The sequence below is a fragment of the Acomys minous genome (assembly GCF_964271855.1).
Source record: "Acomys minous genome assembly, chromosome: 11".
In the NCBI taxonomy this organism is placed as follows: Eukaryota; Metazoa; Chordata; class Mammalia; order Rodentia; family Muridae; genus Acomys; species Acomys minous.
In genome coordinates, this window is record NC_140492.1 from 78962285 (window position 1) to 78984749 (window position 22465).

General features: G+C 43.9%; 1 protein-coding gene across 4 annotated transcripts in view; it reads left to right on the forward strand.

Annotated features, from left to right (window-relative positions):
* Positions 1 to 22465, forward strand: part of SKIC3 (SKI3 subunit of superkiller complex) — a 93275-nt gene that overhangs the window by 60915 nt on the left and 9895 nt on the right. For all 4 annotated transcript variants that reach the window (XM_084802016.1, XM_084802018.1, XM_084802017.1 and 1 more), the window contains 5 exons: positions 2561 to 2614; positions 2767 to 2878; positions 4480 to 4608; positions 9477 to 9598; positions 11625 to 11783. In XM_084802016.1, coding sequence (XP_084658142.1) covers positions 2561 to 2614; positions 2767 to 2878; positions 4480 to 4608; positions 9477 to 9598; positions 11625 to 11783 — 576 coding nt within the window. The remainder of the gene's footprint in view (positions 1 to 2560; positions 2615 to 2766; positions 2879 to 4479; positions 4609 to 9476; positions 9599 to 11624; positions 11784 to 22465) is intronic.

Consider the following 22465-nt stretch of genomic DNA (forward strand, 5'->3'; position numbering starts at 1 on the left):
GAATTACATACTGTATTTTAGCCATACTTTGCAGGTATCTATATTTTATTAGTTTCTGCCAGTAATGTTTCTTTTCTTTTTCACTTAAGTGGTTGGCGAACAATAGCAACAGTTAATTTGTTTTAAGTCTTATTTAGTAATAATTCTGACATTTAAAGTCTTTGTAGTCTTTTGTCCATTGTTCCTACTGATCTTCACACAAGGTGGCTTTATTTATTTGACTGACTTTATCTTTACTTGTAGACATAATTTGAACCTCACAATTTGGCTGACTATATCTTTATTTGTAGATATAATTTGAACCTCAGGATTAAAATAGCCCTCCATGTGGAAGAATTTTCACTTGGTTCTGTAAGATGTGTTAGCAGCCGCATTTATAGTTGGGGCCCAGTGTTAACCAGGCTGTTCTGTGCCTGCGTTTCAAGTCGTCCTTGAGAGGTTCAGCATATCCTGGGGTGTATCCTCTCCTTGTATGAGTTCTGGGCTTGTCCCTCTGGTGGGATCTACACATGGCATAAATGATCTCTCGACTCTAATCTGTCTCCTATCCACGGAGGCCCAGCCCCGCTTAGCTTCTGAGATCAGCCAAGACTGGATATGTCAGGGCGGTATGGCTGAAGGCTGGAGTCTGATTTGTGTCTCTAGATTCTGCTCTCTTAACTTTCAGTTTGGGCCTGATAAATCCTTAATATCATGTCAGCTATTCTGTACTTTTAGGAATATGTTTTGTTTTGTTTAAATTTTTATTTAGATAATTTATTCAGATCACATCCCAACTGTAATCCCCTCTCTTATATCTTCCTGCTCCCCCTCCCTCCCTCCTTCACCCTATCTTCCTCCCCAAGGCCTGTGGCAGAAGGGCACCTCCTCCCCCTTCATATGGTCACAGCCTAGCAGGTCTAACCCGGATGGCCTGCTTCCCCTTCCTGCCAGGCCTTAAAAAAAAAAAAAAAGTTCATGCCAGTGCTTTTCAAACGTTAACACGCTGTTTGTTGGCACCACCTAGTGGTGTAGATGCAGCTTACACTCAGCAGGGCTCAAGCCGCTGTCTCCCAGTAGCTGCGTTGGCTCAAAGGCTGTCAGCTGTTGGACACAGTGAAGGACTCTGTGCCTGAGCTCTTCTGCTACACTTGGGGATGGAGTTTTATGAACAGTACTGTAAAGTTCCGGTACTCACTGTCTGCTTTCTAGAGAGGGAAACTTGAGGCATTGAGGTTAGGTGGTGATGGATTTTAATGGCACCCTGGAGTCCCCTTACTCTGTCTGCTACATTGCCTTTCTCTTAATCCACATTTGTTTTATATTGACGTACATTTATTTTAGCATTCTGTATTTGGAGTACAGTGTTGAAATCATTGCTGATACACATTTGATATAAAATGCAAAGTGTGAAATACATGTGATGAAAGCTATTGTGTTTGCTGTTGTTACTTTTGAGACAATCTCATATGACCTGAGCTGGCCTAGAACTCACTGTATAGCCTAAACTGGCCTTGAACCCAGGGCAATCCTTCTGCCTCAGCATTCTGAGTGCTAGGATTATAGGCATTAACCACCATGTGTACAAAATCTTTCTTATCGTTCACTTTCTTTTTAGGTAAAATGTTCAATAATTGAAATTTTAATTTTTACATTTCAAATTGACCTCAAAACTTTGATGCTGCTTTTTTTTTTTTTTTAATTATTGACAGTAAGAAGCTTCATGGTACATGGACATTTAGTATTAGGGACTATGGAGGTCTTAAGAATCCTGTTATCTTTCTTTGTTTTCAATCATTGAAGGAAGTCAGGACAGGTACTCACACAGGGCAGAGACGTGGAGGCAGGAGCTGAGTCCATGGAGGGGTGTTATTTACTGCCTTGCTCCTTGTGGCCTGCACAGCCTGCTTTCTTACACAACCCAAGACCGCCAGCCCAAGGATGGGACCACCCACAATAGGCTGCCTGAGCCCTCGCCAATCAATAACTAATTAAGATACTGTTCCACAGGTTTACCTACAGCCTGATCTTACGACATTTTCTCAATTGAGGGTCCCTCCCCCCAGATTACTTTAGCTTGTGTCAGGTTTACATAAAACTAGCCCGCACATACACTTTTGCAATCATTTGTTTATGTTCATTCACCACAAAACCATCTATCTAGCTAGCTCTATCTATGTCTGTCTATCTTTCTATCTGATTTTTATTATCAGTTCATCTGATTGGCAGGTATTTTCCAAGAATAAGCTATGCTAATTTGTGTTTGATATCCTTCGCTTTTCCTTCTTCACTCTCCCTTTCTGCTGTTCTTTCTTTCCCCATTTTTATATTGTTAGGCAGTACATACATTTACTTGGTGCCCCTGTAAAATCATTTTACTTTTAAACTTTCAGTGTTTTAGTAGCAAAAGTGAAATGATCAGAGTAGACAGATTCTTAAAGCTATGTTGATATGTACAGAATTTACAATTTGCAAAGTTTCTGAAAGCTGAACTTCTCAAATGATTTGCAGGAAAGATTTTATTAGTCTTACTGTTTCATGGAAACCTTTGCATTTGTCTAAATAATCTGTTTTGTTATAGGGCGGTGCTGTAGCTGGCAGTGTGGCTCATATTCTGGATTCCAATCACGGAAAGGTTAGTTTTTGCTCTCATGCAAAGAAAATATTTAACTGGTTAAATAGTATTAATAAGTCAGAATATATCATGTTAAATACAGGCCCTTTAGTTTTGACAAGAGGGAACCGTGGAAAGAGTTGATGAGCACACCTCTCTGTCTTCCTGTATAGAAGGCGTTACTGTACACTGCAGTGAACCAGCTGGCCGTGGGAAGCAGTGCAGCAGAAAGTGGGAAGAACAGTGCTCTAAAGACCATCCAGAAGGCGGCCCTGCTTTCTCCAGGTGAGCATATCACGATCTGGTTCATTAATCTCGGTCTCACCCATTTTGCATTTGTGGGTTGAGAGAACAAGGTTTGTGTTTTCAAGATTTAAGAAATTTTAAGACTGTATTTTAAAGTTTTGTATATTACTCGATTATCTGAATTAGACTTTTGATAATTACAATATACCAACTGTTTAAACAGACGGATGAGAATGTTTTCTCAGAGAGACTTTGTTATCTGTTACTGAAAATCCAAATGACATGCTTTCAGGCTATTTTATTTCAATTTTCCATCAGTCTAGTTTAGTGACGTTTATCTATACCTACTAAATTACTTAATATAGTGTTTTTGTGTGTGGTTAACATTGGGATATGTTTTGTATAGTGTGTTACTTTTCTTGTTTCTATGACAAATACCTGACAAAAACAAGCCAAGGACTGAGGGTTTGTTTTGGGTCATGGTTTGAGAGTCCAGGCAATCCATCAGGGTGGACTGCATTCACGTCAGGAAGTGGCTGCTCAGCTCGCTCTGTCGCTTTCTGCTGGACTGGTGCCGTAACCTACACAATGGCTCTGTCACAGTCAGGATAGATCCTACACCCAGGGGAGTGTTTTCAGGACGGTTCTAAATGCCGTTATGTTAACTAGTATGGTAATGCTAGGAATGTAAAGTGTTACCCAGGGTTGGAGAGATAACTTGGCGATTAAGAGCACTGGCTGCTCCTCCAGAGGTCCTGAGTTCAATTCCCAGCGACCATATGGTGTCTCACAGCCATCTATAATGGAGTCTGACTTTCTCTTCTCATGTACATGAAAACAGAGCATTCATATGCATAAACAAACAAACAAATCTTTTTAAAAAGTTATTTTTTAAAAAGGTTCACCTCAGCTAGTTAATTCCAGCAGACTGTACCATGTCTTTTCTGTTGACTTTATAGGCATATTGTTCCCCAGTGTGTTTCCCTTGTTACTACTGGAAAATGTTAGAGCACTACAAGGTCATACTATGAAGGAGTGTACAAAGCAAAGTTTTACAGTTTTTCTTAAATATGAACTATAGTATCAAACAGTTGTCCCTCTCAGGGAATACATAATCACAGATGCAACATTCACTCAGCATTATGGGATGTCTCCCATGCTTTTCTGTTAGACAGTATATTCAATATTGAGCTCTTCCTTTGAGTCTTACTTTTCTTAAGAGCCCAAAACCAAAATGTTCTCACTTGATTATCCTTAAAGTAAGCCTTTGAAACAGGAACAGAGTGATAAAGATGAGTGTCTGCTTGAAACTTGTCCTCTGTGTCCAGTGAAAGTGAATGAAACTGCACTCTTCATAATAGCACAGTGCTTTAGGAACTGATGAGCCAACCAAGCCAGCCAGCCATGGGACAGGAATTTAGCGAGTTCTTCTCTGAGATGTTCAGAAAATGTACAAATCTTGAAGGTCAAATATACCAGTTAGGTTTTGGGAAACAAGTTAGATTTCCTTCAAGGAAGTGGATTTTTTTTTTTTAACGATATAATTACTTTTTACCGGTAAAGACATAAACTTTTACTTACGACAGATTTGCAGCAGCACATTGGTATGAACAAGCTTTGTAACTATATTTCTTGTCTAGATGACCCTGCTGTCTGGGCTGCGCTGATGGCAGCCTGCCATGCTGATGATAAACTGGCTTTGCTCAGCAACACTCAGCCAAAGAGAGTGGATTTGTACTTGGCATTGTTGTCTGCTGTTTCAGCTTCATGTAAGTTTTATTTTTACATAGGTACATTAAATTTTTTAAATTGCATACGATATGTTTTAATCCTATTCATTTTCTCCCCCCGCAAGTCCTCCCAGATCTTGCCTACTTACCTACCCACCAACTTCACGTTCTTTCAGGTTCATGCTCTTTCTCTCTCACAAAACAAAACAAACCAACCAAAAAACAAGAGAACAAAATCCAAAAAGACAAAAACACCAAGCCATAGCAACAACATCTACAACAACAAAAAGCAAAACAAAAAACCATGGAATCTATTTTACCTTGTCAACTACTCCTGAGCATGAGGCCTACCCAGGACTGTGGTTGACATACCCAGTGTCACTCCCCAGGTGGAAATTGCTCTCCCAGCAGGAATCAGTTGCAAATAGCTTTTTGGTTAGGGGCGGGGCTTTGTGCCTACTTCCCTTATCTGTGCTGTGATTCGTAATTTGTATAGGTCTTATGCGTGCTGTCAAGTCTCTGTGATGTCATATTTGCATCAGATAAGTTGTGTCTGGAAGACACTTTTCTTTGGTGCCATTCACTACCTCTGGCTCTTAGAATTGTGTCCCCTTCTGCAGCGATCCCTGAGCCTTGAGGGTAAGAGTTTGATAAGGGCATTTCATTAAGAGCTGAGGTCTCTTACTGTCTACACATTGTCCATTTGCAGGGTCTCTGTGTTAAGTGCTATCTACTGCCAGAAGAAGCTTCTCTGATACGGGTTAATGATGCACACTATTATATGGATTTAGTGATAAGTCATTAGGAGTCAATTTGTTTTCTTGGGAATTTAGCTGAATAATAGTAGTACATTTTCCCCTAGGACTCATGATATAACTAGTCTGAGGTTTTGACCTCATTGACAGTGTCAGGTGTGGATTCCATTCATGGAGTGGGCCTTAAATCTATTTTTTTAAAAGTGGTTAGTGACTCCTGTAACATAAGTGCTACTATTGCATCTGTATATCGTATAGGCAGGTTGCTGTTGTGGGCCACAGGGTTGGTAGCTGGGTGACACTGATGGTTACTTTTCTCCTCTGGTAGTGTAAATAGTACTTTCCAGCACTATGTATGCCAGCCAGTAGAGATAAGGATTCCTGTTGTATAATAGCTCCATTTCTCCATGTTTGATAACATAGGTGATCAGTGTCTTCAGTAAAAGGGCCTTGCTGTCATTTTGTAGAGGATAACCAGTAGTATTGGCACCCTATAATATTTAAAGGATTGGCCTAGGGGACCCTTTTGGTAAATGACTCAATAAAATGTAACCCCTTCCTGGTACTGGAGGTTTTGCTTAGTAGCATCTGATGTCTGGTTGGGGTGTTCTCTTCCCCACCATATGGTAACTCCGTTTAAATGTCTTTTACTTTAGGGATCCTCTAGAGCAGTAGGTTTCCATATGGCTTTTCAAAGCCTTCAGGGTTAGTTATTCCTCCTCATATTCCCTCTGCCCTGCCTTCCCATTCTCCATTCTGAAGTAGAATTAGGTAGAAAATAGATACCAGTTCATTGATTGATTCAGTGATTTGCTTAAAGCACTGTTTGCACTGCCTATTTGCCAAGCATGGCTTAAATTGCTAACTAAAATAGAATGACCTGGAGAAATAGCTGGAACATTGGGTTGTTGCCCTTAACAACCTGCTGGCTGCGAAGTACACGTCTGTAAAATCTTGCTTGCCCACCGACCTTGTGCTTTAGAGGATAAAATGGGTAGATAAACTGAATGCAGGATTGAAGCCTTTCAGGAGCTGTCCTGGCTTCCCTCACACCTCCTCTGTTCTACTCTCACTGGTGTGGCAGAGCTTTTTCCAGAAAGTGTCCTACAACATTCTCATTTCAAGTAACTCATAAAAAGCATTTGTATACATGATTTAATTCAGATTGTACCAGTGATTAAATCAAGAACACATACAACTCTAGTATGTATTTCATTTTCCTAGACAGGATTGAATGACATTGTTGCTAACATTTTTGAGTCAGCTGTTACGTGTTAGTAAATCAATTAAGAATACAAATTCTAGGGGGCTGGAGAGATGGCTCAGAGGTTAAGGGCAACGACTGCTCCTCCCGAGGTCCTGAGTTCAGTTCTCAGCAACCACATGGTGGCTCGCAACCATCTAGAATGTGATCTGATGCTTTCTTCTGGCCTGCAGGTATACATGTAGGCAGAACACTGTATGTATAATAAATAAATCTTTAAAAAAAAAGAATACATATTTTTCAATATTCTTTATGCAATTCTGAGTTTTGATAAATGACTTTTATAACTTCATCTCTAAAAGATTTTTCACTTTACATTCTTGCAAAGTAGGGCCACTGGCAACGTAGTCATTGAATTTTTTGTTTGAGAAAAATGTATTTTTATGAGAAGAGCAATACAATTAATTAATCTGTAGCTGTATTTTCTTTTTTAAAGGATATATTTTTCAGTGTACAGAATTCTAATCCCTCTCTCCTTTGTTAAAACTTTAAATGTTTAATTCTATTTTCTTCTATAGTTTCTGAAGAGCAGTTGGATGTGGTCTTATCTCTCTTTCCCCCTCTGACTTCTTGGTGGAGTTTTGCCTTATCATTGATTTCCTATGGTTTAAAGGTACATAGCTGGATATAGTTTGGAGACTTTGTTTTTGTCAGGTGCTCATCTTTCTCAGTGTTCTCTGAGCTGCTTGACTGGTGGTTGTGTCCAACGTTAATTTGGGGAAAATCTTAGTCATCATGGCTCTAAATATGTTCCCTTCTCTTGCTTCTCCTGGAATTCCCATTAGATTTATTTAGATATTTTGTAGTTGTCCCATAGTTGTTAAAAATTCTATTCTATTACTTACAGTATTTTTTCTTTTTGCTTTACTGTTTGAATGAGTTCAGTTGAGCTACCCGAAGTTCAGAAATTCTGTCAACAAGCCAGTCATGAACACTGTTCTGTTAGTGTTTTGGGTTTCTATGTCTTGTTGCTTCTGGCTTTTTCAGAGTTTAGTTTGTTCAGCTCTTGTAGGTTGTCCGTTTAATTAACAGAAACTTTACCATATTAACCAGAGCTGTTTAATTCTAGTAATTCTAGCATATGTACCATATCCCACCATCCGTGCAGTGCTGACTCTGGTCCTGATGTTGGCTCTGTCTTACAAAATGTATCTTTTTCACTTGAATCTCTTTCTTCTTTATAGATTTGTCATGGTTAGCATAGCTGATATAAGCCTTGGTAGTGTGCTGGTAAGGTGGGGTATGGGATGCATTTCGAGGTCCTGTGTGTGAGTGGGTAGTTTACATCTCAGTGAGCCTGTGACTGGGTATGAGCATCACTGTCTTGTCAGTCTGTCCTTCGCCCTCACTTGGGCAGGATAGGCTACTACAGCAGCCTTGAACTGGCTACTATGTCTCCTACATAGGAAGCCTTTGGTGGAAGGCTAATTAAGTTCCCCATCTTTTGTCAATAAACTATTAGACTATTAACTGGGAAATTATTAAATATTTGTAAACTAAACAGCATACTTCCAAATAACCCAGACCAAATAAGAAGTCTAAAAGAAAATTAAGAAATACTTTTAAGTGAGCTAACGTCTGCACAGTATGTCAAAACTATAAAATATGACTAAAGCACAGTTTAGAGGAAATTTATAATATTAAGTGGTTACACTGGGAAAGGAGAAAGGCTTCTCTCAACTTAATGATGTAAACTTCTGTCTTAGGAATCTAAAAAAGAAAAATAAGCCCAAGGTAAGATGAAGAAAGAAATGATAAAGATAAAATAGAAATCTGTTAGATAAAACAGAGAAAAATCAATAAAATAAAAAATGTGTTTTTAGGACAAAAACAATATAATTAATAAATATGTAGCTGTATGATTCAGGAAAAGGAAAATAGGATACCAGCATTTGAATGAAAGTAAGTCAGTACAGCTATCAACATGTTCCTAATATTTTAGCAGCAACTTCATGCCCTGAAAATTGACAACTCAGAGAAAAATATCAAAATTCGAAAAGACACAAAGTTTGCTTAGGCAGAAATAAATTCAATAGCTATGTGTTTACTAAGGATACCCAGACTGAGACCTTACAAACAAAACTCTTAAGACCAAATGACATCACTGATGAATTCTGCCAGACGTTTAAGGAAGAAATAATACCAGTTCTATAAAAATTTTGTTCAAAAATCAAAGAGATGAAATGCTTTTGAGTATCTTCTATGTAGCCGCCTTTGTCTCAGTAGAAAACCAAAGACATTCCAATGACAGAAAAGGGTTGAGCAGTGTCAGCTCTAGCATGCATGAGGACAACAGCCCAAGAAAGAGCACATCACAGTCCGGTGCAGTTATTCCAGGAATTTGAAAATGCCTGCAGTTAAAGATGCCATTCACATGGAATGATTCGGCGTTTCCCAGGAACAGAGGATTAGGGCTTTGGGTGAGCTGTAGAGAGAGGTGACTGCATAGGGGCAGGAAGGAGACAGCTTTGCTAATGGTGGGCGTGTGTTTTCCTCTGCTGTGGTGTCTCCACCAGTAGGTAAGTTGGAATGCTTCAGAGTAGACGCAGCTAATTTTACTTCAGTTACAGTGTAGAAATTGTTTGTTGTTTTTCATTGTTTTATTCAGGATATATATTTAGACTATCAATCAGAAGTATTTATTGTAAGTCATGGTGTTCTGGTGGCCAGGTACTAGCTGTGGGGTGTTTTCCTATGGTAAAAAGTCCAGAGATGCGAGTCTGACGTCAGCCTGAGCTATATAGAGCCTGACCCAAAGAAAAAGTGCGTAAAGTGTAGCTGTGATTTGTTAGCCAATAGTCCTCCCCTTGAGCGCACATCATATATAGCAGAAGATAGTAACATTGATCTCTTTGTTTGTTTGTTTGTTTGTTTTTGTTGTTTTACAGTTAAGGACAAAGACATTTTACAAAGTTACAACCAGTCACTTGAAAAGTGGTCTTTCTCACAAGCCGTCACTGGTCTAGTTGACACAGGAAGAGTCTCTGAAGCTGAATCTCTGTGCACAAAGGTACTGTTGTAGGAGAACACGGTGGGGTTTGCCCAGTTTTGCCTAACTAAAAGTGGGCAGCGTAGGACCTGATGAGTGTATGCCGGTGATGGTGAGAACAAGTGGGACCCAGTGGTGACTCACAGCAAGTCCTCCTTCCGTGTAGCATTGTTGTTCCCGGCTTTACAACAATTGTGATGTTCATGTTTATGATTGTCAGCCTCTTTACAAGTGAGAAATTCATATTTGGAGAAGGTTAAGTGTTTGCCCAGAAGCTTGCAGCAGCAACAAGTGGGTTGCTAATACTGTGCTACTGCTATTCGCCCCATCATTTATTTTGTCAAAAGCCATATTGCTGTTTGTTTCTCTGTTTGTTTGTTTGTTTGTTTGTGTGCACACCTGTGTATGGGGAGGTCACAGAGGTGATGGAATTATAGGCAGTTGTGAGCCACATTATATTGGTGCTGGGAATTGAATTCTAGTTCTCTGCAAGATCTATATGCTCTGTTAACCACTGAACCGTCTTCCCAGCCCGCCTCCTGGACTCTCAGTAGACCTTCCATTTTGTTTAGGGTGCCATTCCTTTGGCTTCTGGTTGCTCCCCTTAGAATACTGTGTTCCAAGCGTCTTTCCCTTTTCCAAGTTCTGAAGCAACAGAGTGACTGGAGATTGCTGACTGGTACCTGGAGCCACTTGTTGGACACCATAGGCTACCATAGCGGCTCTCTGCTTGCAGCTTCTTAGCATCTTTGCTGCCACACAGTAGGGACTCAGTAAATATTTATTCAATCGGTAAATCAACTTCATAGACCCACTGAAAAGGAGAGGGTTTTAAACATGGCTTTTTCTCGAGAGGCTTATGTTTCATAAATACCAGAGAGAGTGTGTTGTTCTCTTAGAAATGATCTTTAGGAGAGAAACAAATTTTACAGAGAGATAAATATGGTCCTTTATGATCCCCTTTGTCCTTAAGTTCTTTGAAAAACAGAATAATACGTTTTTCTTCCATGTAAAGAATTCTATCTACTCTAAATCCAGGACCCTGTATTAATTATATTGTGGATGTTGACTAAGCATAAATTAGCAGTTGTAATTTCTTCTTTACTAGAATGAGGAATGCTTTATGAGCCTTTCCTGTTCATTTTATTGTTTCAGTTTCTCCTAGAAGTAAGCCTTCAAATACACTTTAGATATATGTTAGACTATGATCTAATGAGAAAAAATAGATATATATTCTCTGAAGAGAGATGCAGTAAGAAGCATTTTGACTACAGAAGAGTTGGAAGTTTGAGATGAAATTCTAATTATTCTGATTTGATCTTAATATAGGTATTGAGTTATGGTGCTATACTCTATAAATAAATACAAATGTTATCTTTTTTTCTGTTTCTTTCCTTTTTGTTTTGTTATGTTTGTTTGTTTGTTTGTTTGTTTGAGCCAGGGTCTCTGTGTGTAGGCCTAGCTGTCCCTATGTGTGTGTGTGTGTGTGTGTGTGTGTGTGTGTTTGAGCCAGGGTTTCTGTGTGTAGGCCTGGCTGTCCCTGTGTGTGTGTGTGTGCGCGCGCGCGTGTGTGTGTGTGTGTGTGTGTGTGTGTGTGTGTGTGTGTGTTTGTGTGTTTGAGCCAGGGTTTCTGTGTGTAGGCCTGGCTGTCCCTGGAACTCACTCTCACAAACGTTATCTTGATCACAGACTTCTACTGAGATAGTGATCGCCTTTACTTTTTATACTTCTTGGGTCAGTTTTATGTTCAGAACCTTAGTATTTTAGTATAACAACTGAGAGTAAACCAACTCAACAGGGCACATTAGGTCTAAACTACGTGACTCAAATACTAACAAGCCTGTTACTTATATGAAAGACCCCAGGCTAGTGGTCCCAGTCCACATAGCCTTTTGATTATTTAACCTGTGTACCTGTTTTTTCTATAGCCACAAAAAGAAGTTTAAATTAAGGGGGAAATCTTTTAGCACGGAACACATGTTAATTGTCCTCTACTTATTCAGCTTAGAGCCTGTTTGATATGTTTCTATTTGGGTTTAATTTTTAGAATTTGAAGAGTAACCCTGACCAGCCAGCTGTTGTCTTACTATTGAGACAAGTTCAGTGTAAATCACTCCTGGAGTCTCAAAAGCCCCTCCCAGATGCTGTACTGGAGGAACTGCAAAAGACAGTCATGTCCAATTCAACCTCTGTTCCGGCATGGCAGGTAAGGTCTCTACTTTCTTTCTTTCTTTTTTCTTTTTTCTTTTAAATGTATATGGGCCTCATTTATCTATAGTAAACTATATATAGTAAGAACAGTTATGACACAACTGGGAAAGCCATATGTAAAAGTTATATTCAAAATGTTTACCTCATTTATATTTGGCAACCGTGAAGAAAATACTATCTGTCCTATCTAGGTGAGTCTAAAGTTTTGTACCTAAGTTATTCTCTATCATAGCTTGTATTTATAAACGTAAAAAAGCATCTTTCTAGACCTTAAAACATTTTCACACAAAGCTGTGAAGCTATAACTATCTAGTCTTCAACCCCAGCAGAGACTTGGGAAGGAATAAAATTATTAATTAAGTAGGGAGTGTGGGCAAACAGCTTCCAAAATTAAGAGATTATAAAGACAGTTTACTTTCTTATGTGAGTCCTAAATTAAGATGTGCTGTGATGCTAGTTGAGGAATATATCCCACCTCTATTTAACCCTTGCTTTTAGATCAATCATGTATTTGTCTGTTTCTAAATGTGAAGAGTATTGGGGAAGTTTAACATTAATTTAGGATCTGTTTCTATAATGCTTTAAGTCTTTTGTTGAAAGAATATTAATATTTAATATTTAATTATTTTAGTAAAATCAGTGGTCACTCCTTAACCAGCTTTATACCCAAATAACCACAGAGAGACCAGGATCTAATTAATTAGCCTATAGCACAATGCTGTGCAGTAATTACTCCATCCTAAACCTCCGTGCTAGGATAGCTTACTCCCTTTCTGATTTCCCACTTTATACTTGCTTTTTCAATCGTCTCCTAGGCCTGGTCCATTTCTCATGGTGTTTCCCAGTCTTCTCCACCTTCTCTTTCTCCTCCCCTCACTGGATCAGTGTCGCGAGCAGAGAGTTTACACTCAGAATCCGGAACAAAAGAGTCAGGCCAAGAGCAAGTGGTACGATTTAGCAAGAGAGGTTTATTAGCAATACAAAGGCAACTACAGCAAAAGGCAGCGGCTAAGGCTCCAAGGCCAAGCCACCAATACCATTTCATTACACTCTTAACACTATCTTAATTCTAATAGGAGTAGCATTTAGCATCTTATAATATCAATGTTCTGGGAACTTATGCCATTAGGGTATACGACCTGATATCGCGAAGTTCTGTCGAACAGGTTCGCTGCTGCGACTTGAATCAGTTCTCGGGTTGTTATCTGACAGCATGTCTGTCCGCTCCGTCCGGGGGGAAGCGCCCCTTTGGCTGGCAGCATTTCAAGTGATCATGGTGGCAGCGAGAGAGAGAGAGAGCTAGCGAGCGAAGAGAAGAGAGAGCGAAGAGAGCGAAGAGAGCTGGCTGCTTCTTCTCAGGGTTTTTATACTTACTTTAGCCTTACCCTCTCTAATTCACACATCTAGCTTTCTGCGGCACTCTTATCACCAACTTGCAGTCCTGGCTGCTCCTAGGTCAGAACTTACTACTAAGGTTTTATCTATCACTCACACATCTGGTCACACGTCAGCTTTTTGGGCTGTCAGCTATTTTCTACGCTGGGCTTTGAAACAAGCCCTGACATGTAGCTGCTTCCTACACTGGGCTTTGAAACAAGCCCTGACATGTTTATTACAATCAGCACGTCCCACCCTATTCTCTGTTATTGCTCAGCATTAGCTAGTTGCCTTCATTGGCAAGACAAAGAACAAATGGTGGCATGCTTAACTTAGAATAAACATCACAATGCAGTGTCCTAATTGATCCAGAGAGTGGGGTAGAGAAATCAGCATTTGAATGAACGAGCGTAAGCTTTACACAGCCCACAAGAGCATTATGCTAACAGTCCTTCTTAGCCTTGCTTGTAAATTTCCTCAATTGAAAACAATGGCAGAAACCCCTCTTTTACTTGAAGTTGATGTAAAAGAAATAGAGAACTGTTACAGATGTTTTATAAGAAGGGCACTGTCTTAATTCCTTTCCTTGCTTCTATGACAAAATACTGATAAAAGCAAATGAAGGGAGGAGGAGGGGCTATTTTGGCTCATAGTTCCAGGGTGGTTTGAATGAAAAGGTCTTTCATAGGCTCAGGCATTTGAACCCTTGGTCCCGTGTTGATGGTACTATTAGGAGATGCTTTAGAAAATGTGGCCTTGCTGGAAGAAGCATGTGTCAGGGCTTGGACTTTGACAGTTCGCCTCAGTCACTTTCTCTGCTTCCTGATGTGATCTTCAGTTTCCTGTTCCTGTTGCCATGCCTGTCCCTGCTGTCGTCATCCCTCCCATGTCGGTGTCGTACCCCTCCAGAACTGCACACCAAAATAAGCTAGTCCTCAAGTCACTTTTGGTTACGGTGTTTTATTGTAAGACCCCCGACACGGCGGTCTTAACGTGGAGACCCCCACCAAGAACCAACGAGACCAAGGCTTCGGCTGCAACAAGCAAGAGGCTTTATTATTAAGGGGACGGGTACCCGGGCGTTTCAGTCTCCGGAGAGGCTGGCGCGCCCAGCGAGTTTTTAGGGGGTCCTTTTATAGGGATTTTGGCGGGAAGCTCGGTTACAGAAGCGAAAAAGCATAGTTACAGGGCTCTGATTGGTAAATTTAAATGAGGCGAGGTTATAGCCCGGTCATCGGATGGGAACAGGGGAGTTTGCCCACTCCCTGGGCCAGATGGCCGACTATAAATATCTTGTTTGACAAGGACAAGCACGCTTTCATCTGAGCCCCAGGCCTTATCTTACCCCGGGAACCTATTATTCTAGTCTTGCCTTGCAAGATAGCGTTACTGCTGCTATGCTTGCTATGTCGGGTGCACAGGGGAGGGGGTCTTACATTCCCCCCTCTTGTTGTAAACTGAATGAAATCTTTCATTCAATGACCTCTGGTTGTGCCTGTTGGAGCTGTTGGTATTGTTGGGTTAGAACCAAGGCCTGTACAACCGATAGGTGGTCTCGGTTTCGGATGAATTGCATCAGTCTGTTAAGAACGCAGGGCCCAAAAAGTAGGAGCAGGACAATAAATAACAAAGGGCCCGTAATGGTAGATATTAAAGTGGTGAACCAAGGAGCCTTATTAAACCAGTTTTTATACCAAGTTCGTCCTGATTTAAATTGTAACTGTCGCTGTTTTAGTCTTTTTCGCAGCTTAGACATACTATCTTTGACTACTCCTGTATGGTCAGCATAAAAACAACATTTTTTCTTGAGGGCTGCACAGAGCCCACCCTCTTTCAGGAACAAGATATCTAACCCTTTACGATTTTGGAGCACTACCTCGGAAAGGGAGGTCAGGGACTGTTCTCATGGCCTGCTGTAACTGCTGAAAATGAGCAACCTGAGTGAGAGCAGTAGTCCCGGTTCCGATCCCTGCCACAAACACCCCCCCCCCCCGACTGTTAATCTTTTTAATAGCAGTGTCAGAGTGATGGATATTGGCTCTCGGGGGTAGTGATTGATCCCCTTAAAGTGGTGGTATAGGTCGGAGGGGTCATGGGGCGAATTAGGTTCGGGAAAGTCTTATCTTTAAAGGGTTGTCGGTCTGATGTGCTTTTTATGTGTTCCCGTCTGTGTCCTTGGCCGCCTTGACGTGAGCAGCATGAATCCAGGTGGCAATTCTGTCTACCTTGAGAGCCGTCGGGGTAGTTAGGAGAACGGTGTAAGGTCCCTTTTAGCGGGGTTCGAGGTTCTTGGTCCGGTGACGTTGGACCCAGACGTAGTCTCCAACCTTATTTTGCACCTCTTGGAGGGCTCTTAGGTGTGCCTGGAGGGAAGGCCTGGTAGCAAAGGAGCCAATATCTGGGTCAGGGAAGTAAACAATAGGAACATGTGAACCATAGACAATCTTAAAGGGAGTAAGCCCATGTGGGCCAGGGGTGTTCTTAACCCTGTATTAGGGCCAGGGGTAGCAGGGCCACCCAGTCCTTAGTGTCAGCTGCAAGCGTTAATTTAGTCAAAGTCTCCTTAATAGATCTATTTATGCGCTCTACCTGTCCTGAACTCTGGGGTCTATAAGAACAATGTAATTTCCAATTAATTTTTAATAGTTTGGCCACCTGCTGGCTTACCTGGGAGACGAAGGCTGGTCCGTTGTCGGACCCAATTGCCTGTGGCATCCCGTAGCGAGGGAAAATATCATCTAAAAGCTTTTTGGAAACCACCTTGGCCGTCTCATGTTTGGTGGGGAAGGCTTCAGTCCATCCTGAAAAAGTATCTACGAAGACCAGCAGGTACCGGTATCCGTATATACCTGGTTTGATCTCCGTGAAGTCAATTTTTTAATGTGTCCCTGGCCGGTGCCCTCGGACCCTAGTTCCTGACAAATTCAAGGACTTGTTGGTATTGACCAGCGTGCAGGGCCGGCAATTGTCAATGGCTCTCTGGAGGGCCTCCTTTTTTTTTTTTTAATAGGTAAAAGTCCGTTTCTTTTCTTTCAAGGAGGGTCTTTATTTTCTGGGCGCTTAAATGAGTGAGCTTGTGGAAGTAGTCAATCAAATAGTCAGTTTCTTTTGAGGGGACGACTACCTTGTCCTGGTATCGCCAATGGTTAGGGCCTTCAGGAAGAGCGCCCATCTTCTGAAGTCTTTGTATGTCGTCGTCGGTGAATTTTCAATTCCGGTCCTGCTGTCCTGGCGCTCCGGTGTCCCCTTGTAAGGAGAGCGCCTCGAGAGTGTCGAGGGGTCTTGTAGCGGCTTGGCGGGCTGTCTCGTCAGCCAGCCGATTACCTCGAGCCTCAGGGGAGTCCCCTTTCTGGTGGCCCGGGCAATGGATGATGCTGAGCTGCTGGGGTAAAAAGAGGGCCTTCAGGAGGGCCAGGATTTCAGTCTTATTTTTAATTTCTTTACCTTCTGAGGTGAGGAGTCCTCGGCGCCGATAAATTTTTCCATGTACGTGGGCCGTGGCGAAGGCATACCGGCTGTCTGTATAGACTGTTAGCCTTTTTTTTTTTTTGCCAGTTCCAGGGCCTTGGTCAGGGCGATCAGTTCAGCACGCTGGGCGGAGGTCCCTGGGGGCAGAGGGCTGGCCCATATTACCTGGTCGGTGGTGGTGATAGCCGCTCCGGCCCGTCGTGTCCCGTTATCCAGGAAGCTGCTCTCATCCGTATACCAAACGAAGTCTGGGTGAGGGAGGGGCTGGTCAGTGAGGTCAGGGCGGGTTTCATGGGTTTCCGCCAGGACTTGCTGACAGTCATGATCCTCGGGCCTGTCTGGGAGAGGGAGCAGCGTGGCAGGGTTGAGATTGGTTGTTGGCCCAAAGGTGACTCTGTCCGAGTCTAAAAGCATGGCCTGGTAATGGGTAACCCGGGCGTTGGAGAGCCATCTGTCTGGGGGCTGCCGGACCAGGGATTCCATGGCATGGGGGACTAAGATAGTAATTGGCTGTCCCATGGTGAGTTTATTAGAGTCTTTAAGGAGTAAGGCGGCTGTAGTAACCATCCGTAGGCAAGGGGGCCAGCCTGCTGTCACGGAGTCCAGTTTTTTTTTAGAGAGGTAGGCTATAGGCCTTTTTCAGGGCCCCAGTCTCTGGATTAGAATTCCCTTGGCGTAGCCTTGTTTCTCGTCAATGAACAGCTCAAAGGGCTTGGTTAAATCGGGCAGCCCCAGTGCAGGGGCTGAGATTAAGGCAGTCTTAATAGCCTCGAAGGCCTGTTGATGGGTGGGCCCCCAGGCAAACATCGTTCCTGGCTTGGTAAGGGGGTACAGGGGAGCTGCCAGTTCCGCGAACCCAGGGATCCAGAGGCGGCAAAAGCCCGCTGTTCTTAAAAATTCTCTGAGCTGACGGGGGACCGCAGTGGCGGGATTTGGAGGACAGTTTGTTTCCTAGCCGGAGTGAGCCACCTCTGTCCATCCTTGATGGAGTAACCTAGGTAGGTTACTTCAGTCTGGCAAATTTGTGCCTTCTTGAAAGAGGCTCGATACCCCAGCCGTCCTAGGACTTGTAGGAGGGCGTGGGTTTCCCGTTGGCAGCTCTCCTTAGAGGGGGCTGCCAGGAGGAGATCGTCCACATATTGGAGCAATATGAGGTCTGGGTATCGTACCCTGAAGTCGGCCAAATCACGGTGTAAGGCCCCATCGAACAGGGTGGGACTATTTTTAAATCCCTGGGGCAGCCGTGTCCATGTTAGTTGCCCCGAAATCCCCAAGTCGGGGTCCTTTTATTCGAATGCAAAGAGAGGCTGGCTGGAGGGATGCAGTCTTAGGCAGAAGAAAGCATCCTTTAAGTCCAGCACAGTGTACCAGACATGGTCTGGGGATAGCCCTGTCAATAGGTTGTAAGGGTTGGGGACAGTAGGATGTATGTCCTCAACTCGTTTGTTGACTTCTCTTAAGTCTTGGACCGGCCGATAATCTCCCGTTCCGGGCTTTTTAACAGGAAGCAAGGGGGTGTTTCAAGGAGACTGACAAGGAGTCAGTATGCCTTGGTCCAGGAGTTTCCGAATATGAGGCCGTATTCCCAGGTAGGCTTCCTGTGACATAGGGTACTGCCGGATAGAGACTGGGGTGGCAGAAGCCTTAAGGTGTACTAATATGGTGGGCTGTTGGTGAGCTAGGCCCATTTCCCCAGTTTCGGCCCATGATGATGGATACAGGGCTTGCCAGTCTGGGCTAGGGGTATCGCTCCCAGGGGGGGGTCAGTCTCATACAATCTGTATTTATCCTCTAAATTTAATACCAAAGTCTGAATAGGCCGCCCTTGTGGTCCTGTCACACGAGTGTGCCCTTCTTCGAAGTGAATTTGGGCCTTGAGTTTGGTTAATAAGTCTCTTTCCAGGAGGGGATATGGGCAGTCCGGGACATGAAGAAAGGAATGTGAGACCTTACCGGTGGCAAGATGTACTTTTTTCTCGGTGGTCCAGCGGTAAGGCTTCCCGCCAGTCGCTCCTTGCACCCAGGCAGTCTTTGTTGTCAGGGGCCCCGGTGCGGTGGTGAGGACGGAGTGCTGAGCTCCCGTATCCACCAAGAAGGTGACGGGTTGCCCCCCCCACATTTAGAGTTAGCCGGGGTTCAGGGGGAGGCTCCTGACCCTGACTTTTTCAGTTTTTCAGGTTGAGGAGAGCCGTGGAGGGGGGGGTTTTACGGGGCCCTTTGGGACGCCTGGGACAGTCCCGTACCCAGTGACCTTTCTCCTTACAATAGGCACATTGGTCCTTATCTACAGGGGTTTTTCTCCGTTTTTCCTGGCCCTGACTATCCTGGCGCCCTGAAACTACGGTGGCCAACAGTCTACTCATCTCCCTATGTCTCTTTTTATTTCTAGCATTTTTCCTTTTTTCCGCTTTTTTTTTTTTAATCTCTCTTTTTTATTATACACTTTCTCTGCCTCCTTTAAAAGATCCTGAACTGTACTTTCTTTGAGTTTTTTTTTTTTTTTTTTTTTTTTAATCTCTCTAATTTGCATCTGATATCTGGGGCAGATTGTCAGACAAGGACATGGCTAGGGTGGTGGCCTGGAGAGGGTCTTCAGGGTCATATGGAGTGTAAACCCTGTAAGCCTCTTTTAGACGCTCAAGAAAAGCTGACGGCGTCTTATCTGCTTTTTGAGTAACCATCTTAACCTGGGCCAAATTGGTGGGCCGCCTGGCGGCTTTTTGGAGACCCGCTATGAGCAGCTGACGGTAAAGACATAGGTGGGCCCTACCTTTCTCAGTGTTGAAGTCCCATTCCGGTCGTTCTAAGGGAAAAGCACAGTTAATTTTATTTGGCAGCTGGGTAGGCCGCCCATTAGCTCCTGGGACGCTCTTGCGTGTTTCCAGAAGGACGCGCTGCTTTTTTTTTTTTTTTCCCCGAGGTGAGGAGGTCTGTAGGAGCTGAGAGGTCTGGGGTGGAACTTTGCGCCGGCTGGGGAGTCGGCCGGCCATTGGTGAGGCCTCGGTCGCTGCGGCGGGAGCGTCAGGGTGGGCGCAGGTCTGGAGCAATCAGGTGGCGGCGGCGCAATATAGAGACCAGCCCCAGGGGAAGCCGCTGCAGAGCCCTTGGGTTCTGAGGCCGTGAAGGGTCCCCAGCATTGTGCTCCTCCCGGTTAGAGGAGTAAGGGAGGCGGGAGGCGAGCAGGGGGATAGCGGGACTGACGTCGGGAGGTAGCCTCCGTGGGAAGGGACACCCGGATCTCGATACAGTCTTGGCAGCGGAGTCAGGAAGGAAAAGGATAGATTTCGGACGCCCTCCTGGCCAGCTCCTCGCCGCCCCACCCCCGGGCCGGAGCAGAGAGTAATTCATACAAAAGGAGGGCTCGCCTTAGCCTCGGGGAAATCCCAGGGACCGTCGCTAAATTCTCGCACCTCCCTAAAAGCCCGGATTGGCGGTGCCCGCCCCGCCGCGGCGAGAGGAGCATGCGCCCAGGGTTGAGCTGTTTTAAGGCGGGCGTGGTAAGAGAGGTGGGGAAAAGGAGAGGGCTGAACGAGGAAAGGTCTGACCCATGGAGGAGGGTCACGAACGAGAGATTCCCAAGTCATTATGTAGGGGACCTGGTCCGGATGACCGTGTGGTCCAGGATCTATAATTTTGGACTTGATCTGTAGAATGAGAGAAAGGTTAAAAGTGCCATCTTGTGGCCACCCGGTATAAAGCGTAGGCCATTTAGCAGAACAAAGACTTTTCCATCTGCCCTTGCGGACTTCTACTGACACTTTGTGCGCAATGGCACGGACTTCTTTGAAATGCTGCAAAGTAAGGGTTAGCGGGGTGACAAGAGTCTGACCCATGGTACCAAAAACACAAAACGAAACACAACAGAGGAAATCTAGACGCAAAAGACCAAAAAACAGCTTGCGCGGGACGCTTGCGCCAAAACGGAGGTTGGAGACGCAGGGCGTCCGGACTTTTCCCTGTCTCCCAGATGAGGCGAATAGCCTCTCAGATGGGCCGGGGGCCCCAGATTCGGATGGGACGGAAAGTCCCTACGGAATCCCGATGGGACGTCTCCCACGGGTACAAGGGAGGAGTCTGAGAGCCCGTCAGCTCCTCCTCTCCTTGCCAGATTCAGAGAGTCTGCGCAAACACCGAGACACGTAACGATGAACAAAGACGAAATGACAACAAGACAACAACGACAAAGCCGGCCGGCACAAAGACAAAGGCTTACCTCCCGAATTTGGGTCGATGGTCCCCGGGCGGGGGTCTCGATCTCGGTGGAACCTCCAAATGTAAGACCCCCGACACGGCGGTCTTAACGTGGAGACCCCCACCAAGAACCAACGAGACCAAGGCTTCGGCTGCAACAAGCAAGAGGCTTTATTATTAAGGGGACGGGTACCCGGGCGTTTCAGTCTCCGGAGAGGCTGGCGCGCCCAGCGAGTTTTTAGGGGGTCCTTTTATAGGGATTTTGGCGGGAAGCTCGGTTACAGAAGCGAAAAAGCATAGTTACAGGGCTCTGATTGGTAAATTTAAATGAGGCGAGGTTATAGCCCGGTCATCGGATGGGAACAGGGGAGTTTGCCCACTCCCTGGGCCAGATGGCCGACTATAAATATCTTGTTTGACAAGGACAAGCACGCTTTCATCTGAGCCCCAGGCCTTATCTTACCCCGGGAACCTATTATTCTAGTCTTGCCTTGCAAGATAGCGTTACTGCTGCTATGCTTGCTATGTCGGGTGCACAGGGGAGGGGGTCTTACATTATCACAGCAACCTCAGTTGCCCAGCGTCTCTCACTCAATCCAGAGCTCACCATTCTGGCTACCCTGACCTACCAGCTTGCTCCGTTTGTAGCTTGCATTTGTTGGACGCTGGCTCTTACATGGCTCTCGGGATCTGAACTCTAGTCTTTTACTTGCATCACAAGTGCCTTGCCTGCTGTCTAATGTTCATTCTACTGTAGCATTTCTGTTGCCATTTGTTTCAAAATTCTCTTTATTTGAGATGCCTTTGTCTTGTTTTTTATATGAAGCATCTTGGGAAATTTCTGATATGAGAGTATTCTACACATTTTTCTGCTAATGGTTTCAAGCGTAATTCCATTTAGTTATGATGTTATTTTATGATTTCAGACTGGTGGTATTTTTGAAATGTAGTCTCTGTGATAGTTTTTTCAAACAGGAACTCAGTAGTAGCCCAGGGTGTCCTGGAGCTTGTGCTCCGCCTGTTTCAGCCGTCAGAGTCCTGGGACGATAGCACAATACAACATGTCTGACTCAGGATTTGCCCTATAGCCCAGTGTAGAGTCACATTTGGTAAATCTTGCATGTACACTTGTAAAGCATGTGTTCTGCAGTTGTGAATAGCCTTTTACGTAGGTCATGTAAACCAAGCCTTTCCATTGTATCTTTTTTCTTCTTGCTGAATTTTTACTTTATTTCTATCTGTTTCTTAATATGAATGCTGAAATAGGCATGTTAAAATCATCTGCCACTACGAACATGTCTACTGTTGCTTTCTGTCAGCCTTTTCTCGCCAATTCCATGTTGCTGTATGTAGAAATGCTCGTGTGGAAGGAGTGCTTTTACAGTGCCAACTTCTTCTCTCCCTGTTTCTGTCTTAAAGCTCCATTGCTGCACAGCACTACAGCTGTATAAACTTTCTTTTGATTTACACAGCTAATCAGTATTTACATAGTTTATCAGTTTTTGCATTGTAACTTGATATTCTTGGTTTGCCATCTTTGGAGACACTTAAACTTCAGCTTGGTAGGGCTAAGGAAGTGTTGCTTATAAGCAGATAAGCAGAGTAAGCAATGTAACAGAGCTCGTTCTTTTGGGGGACATG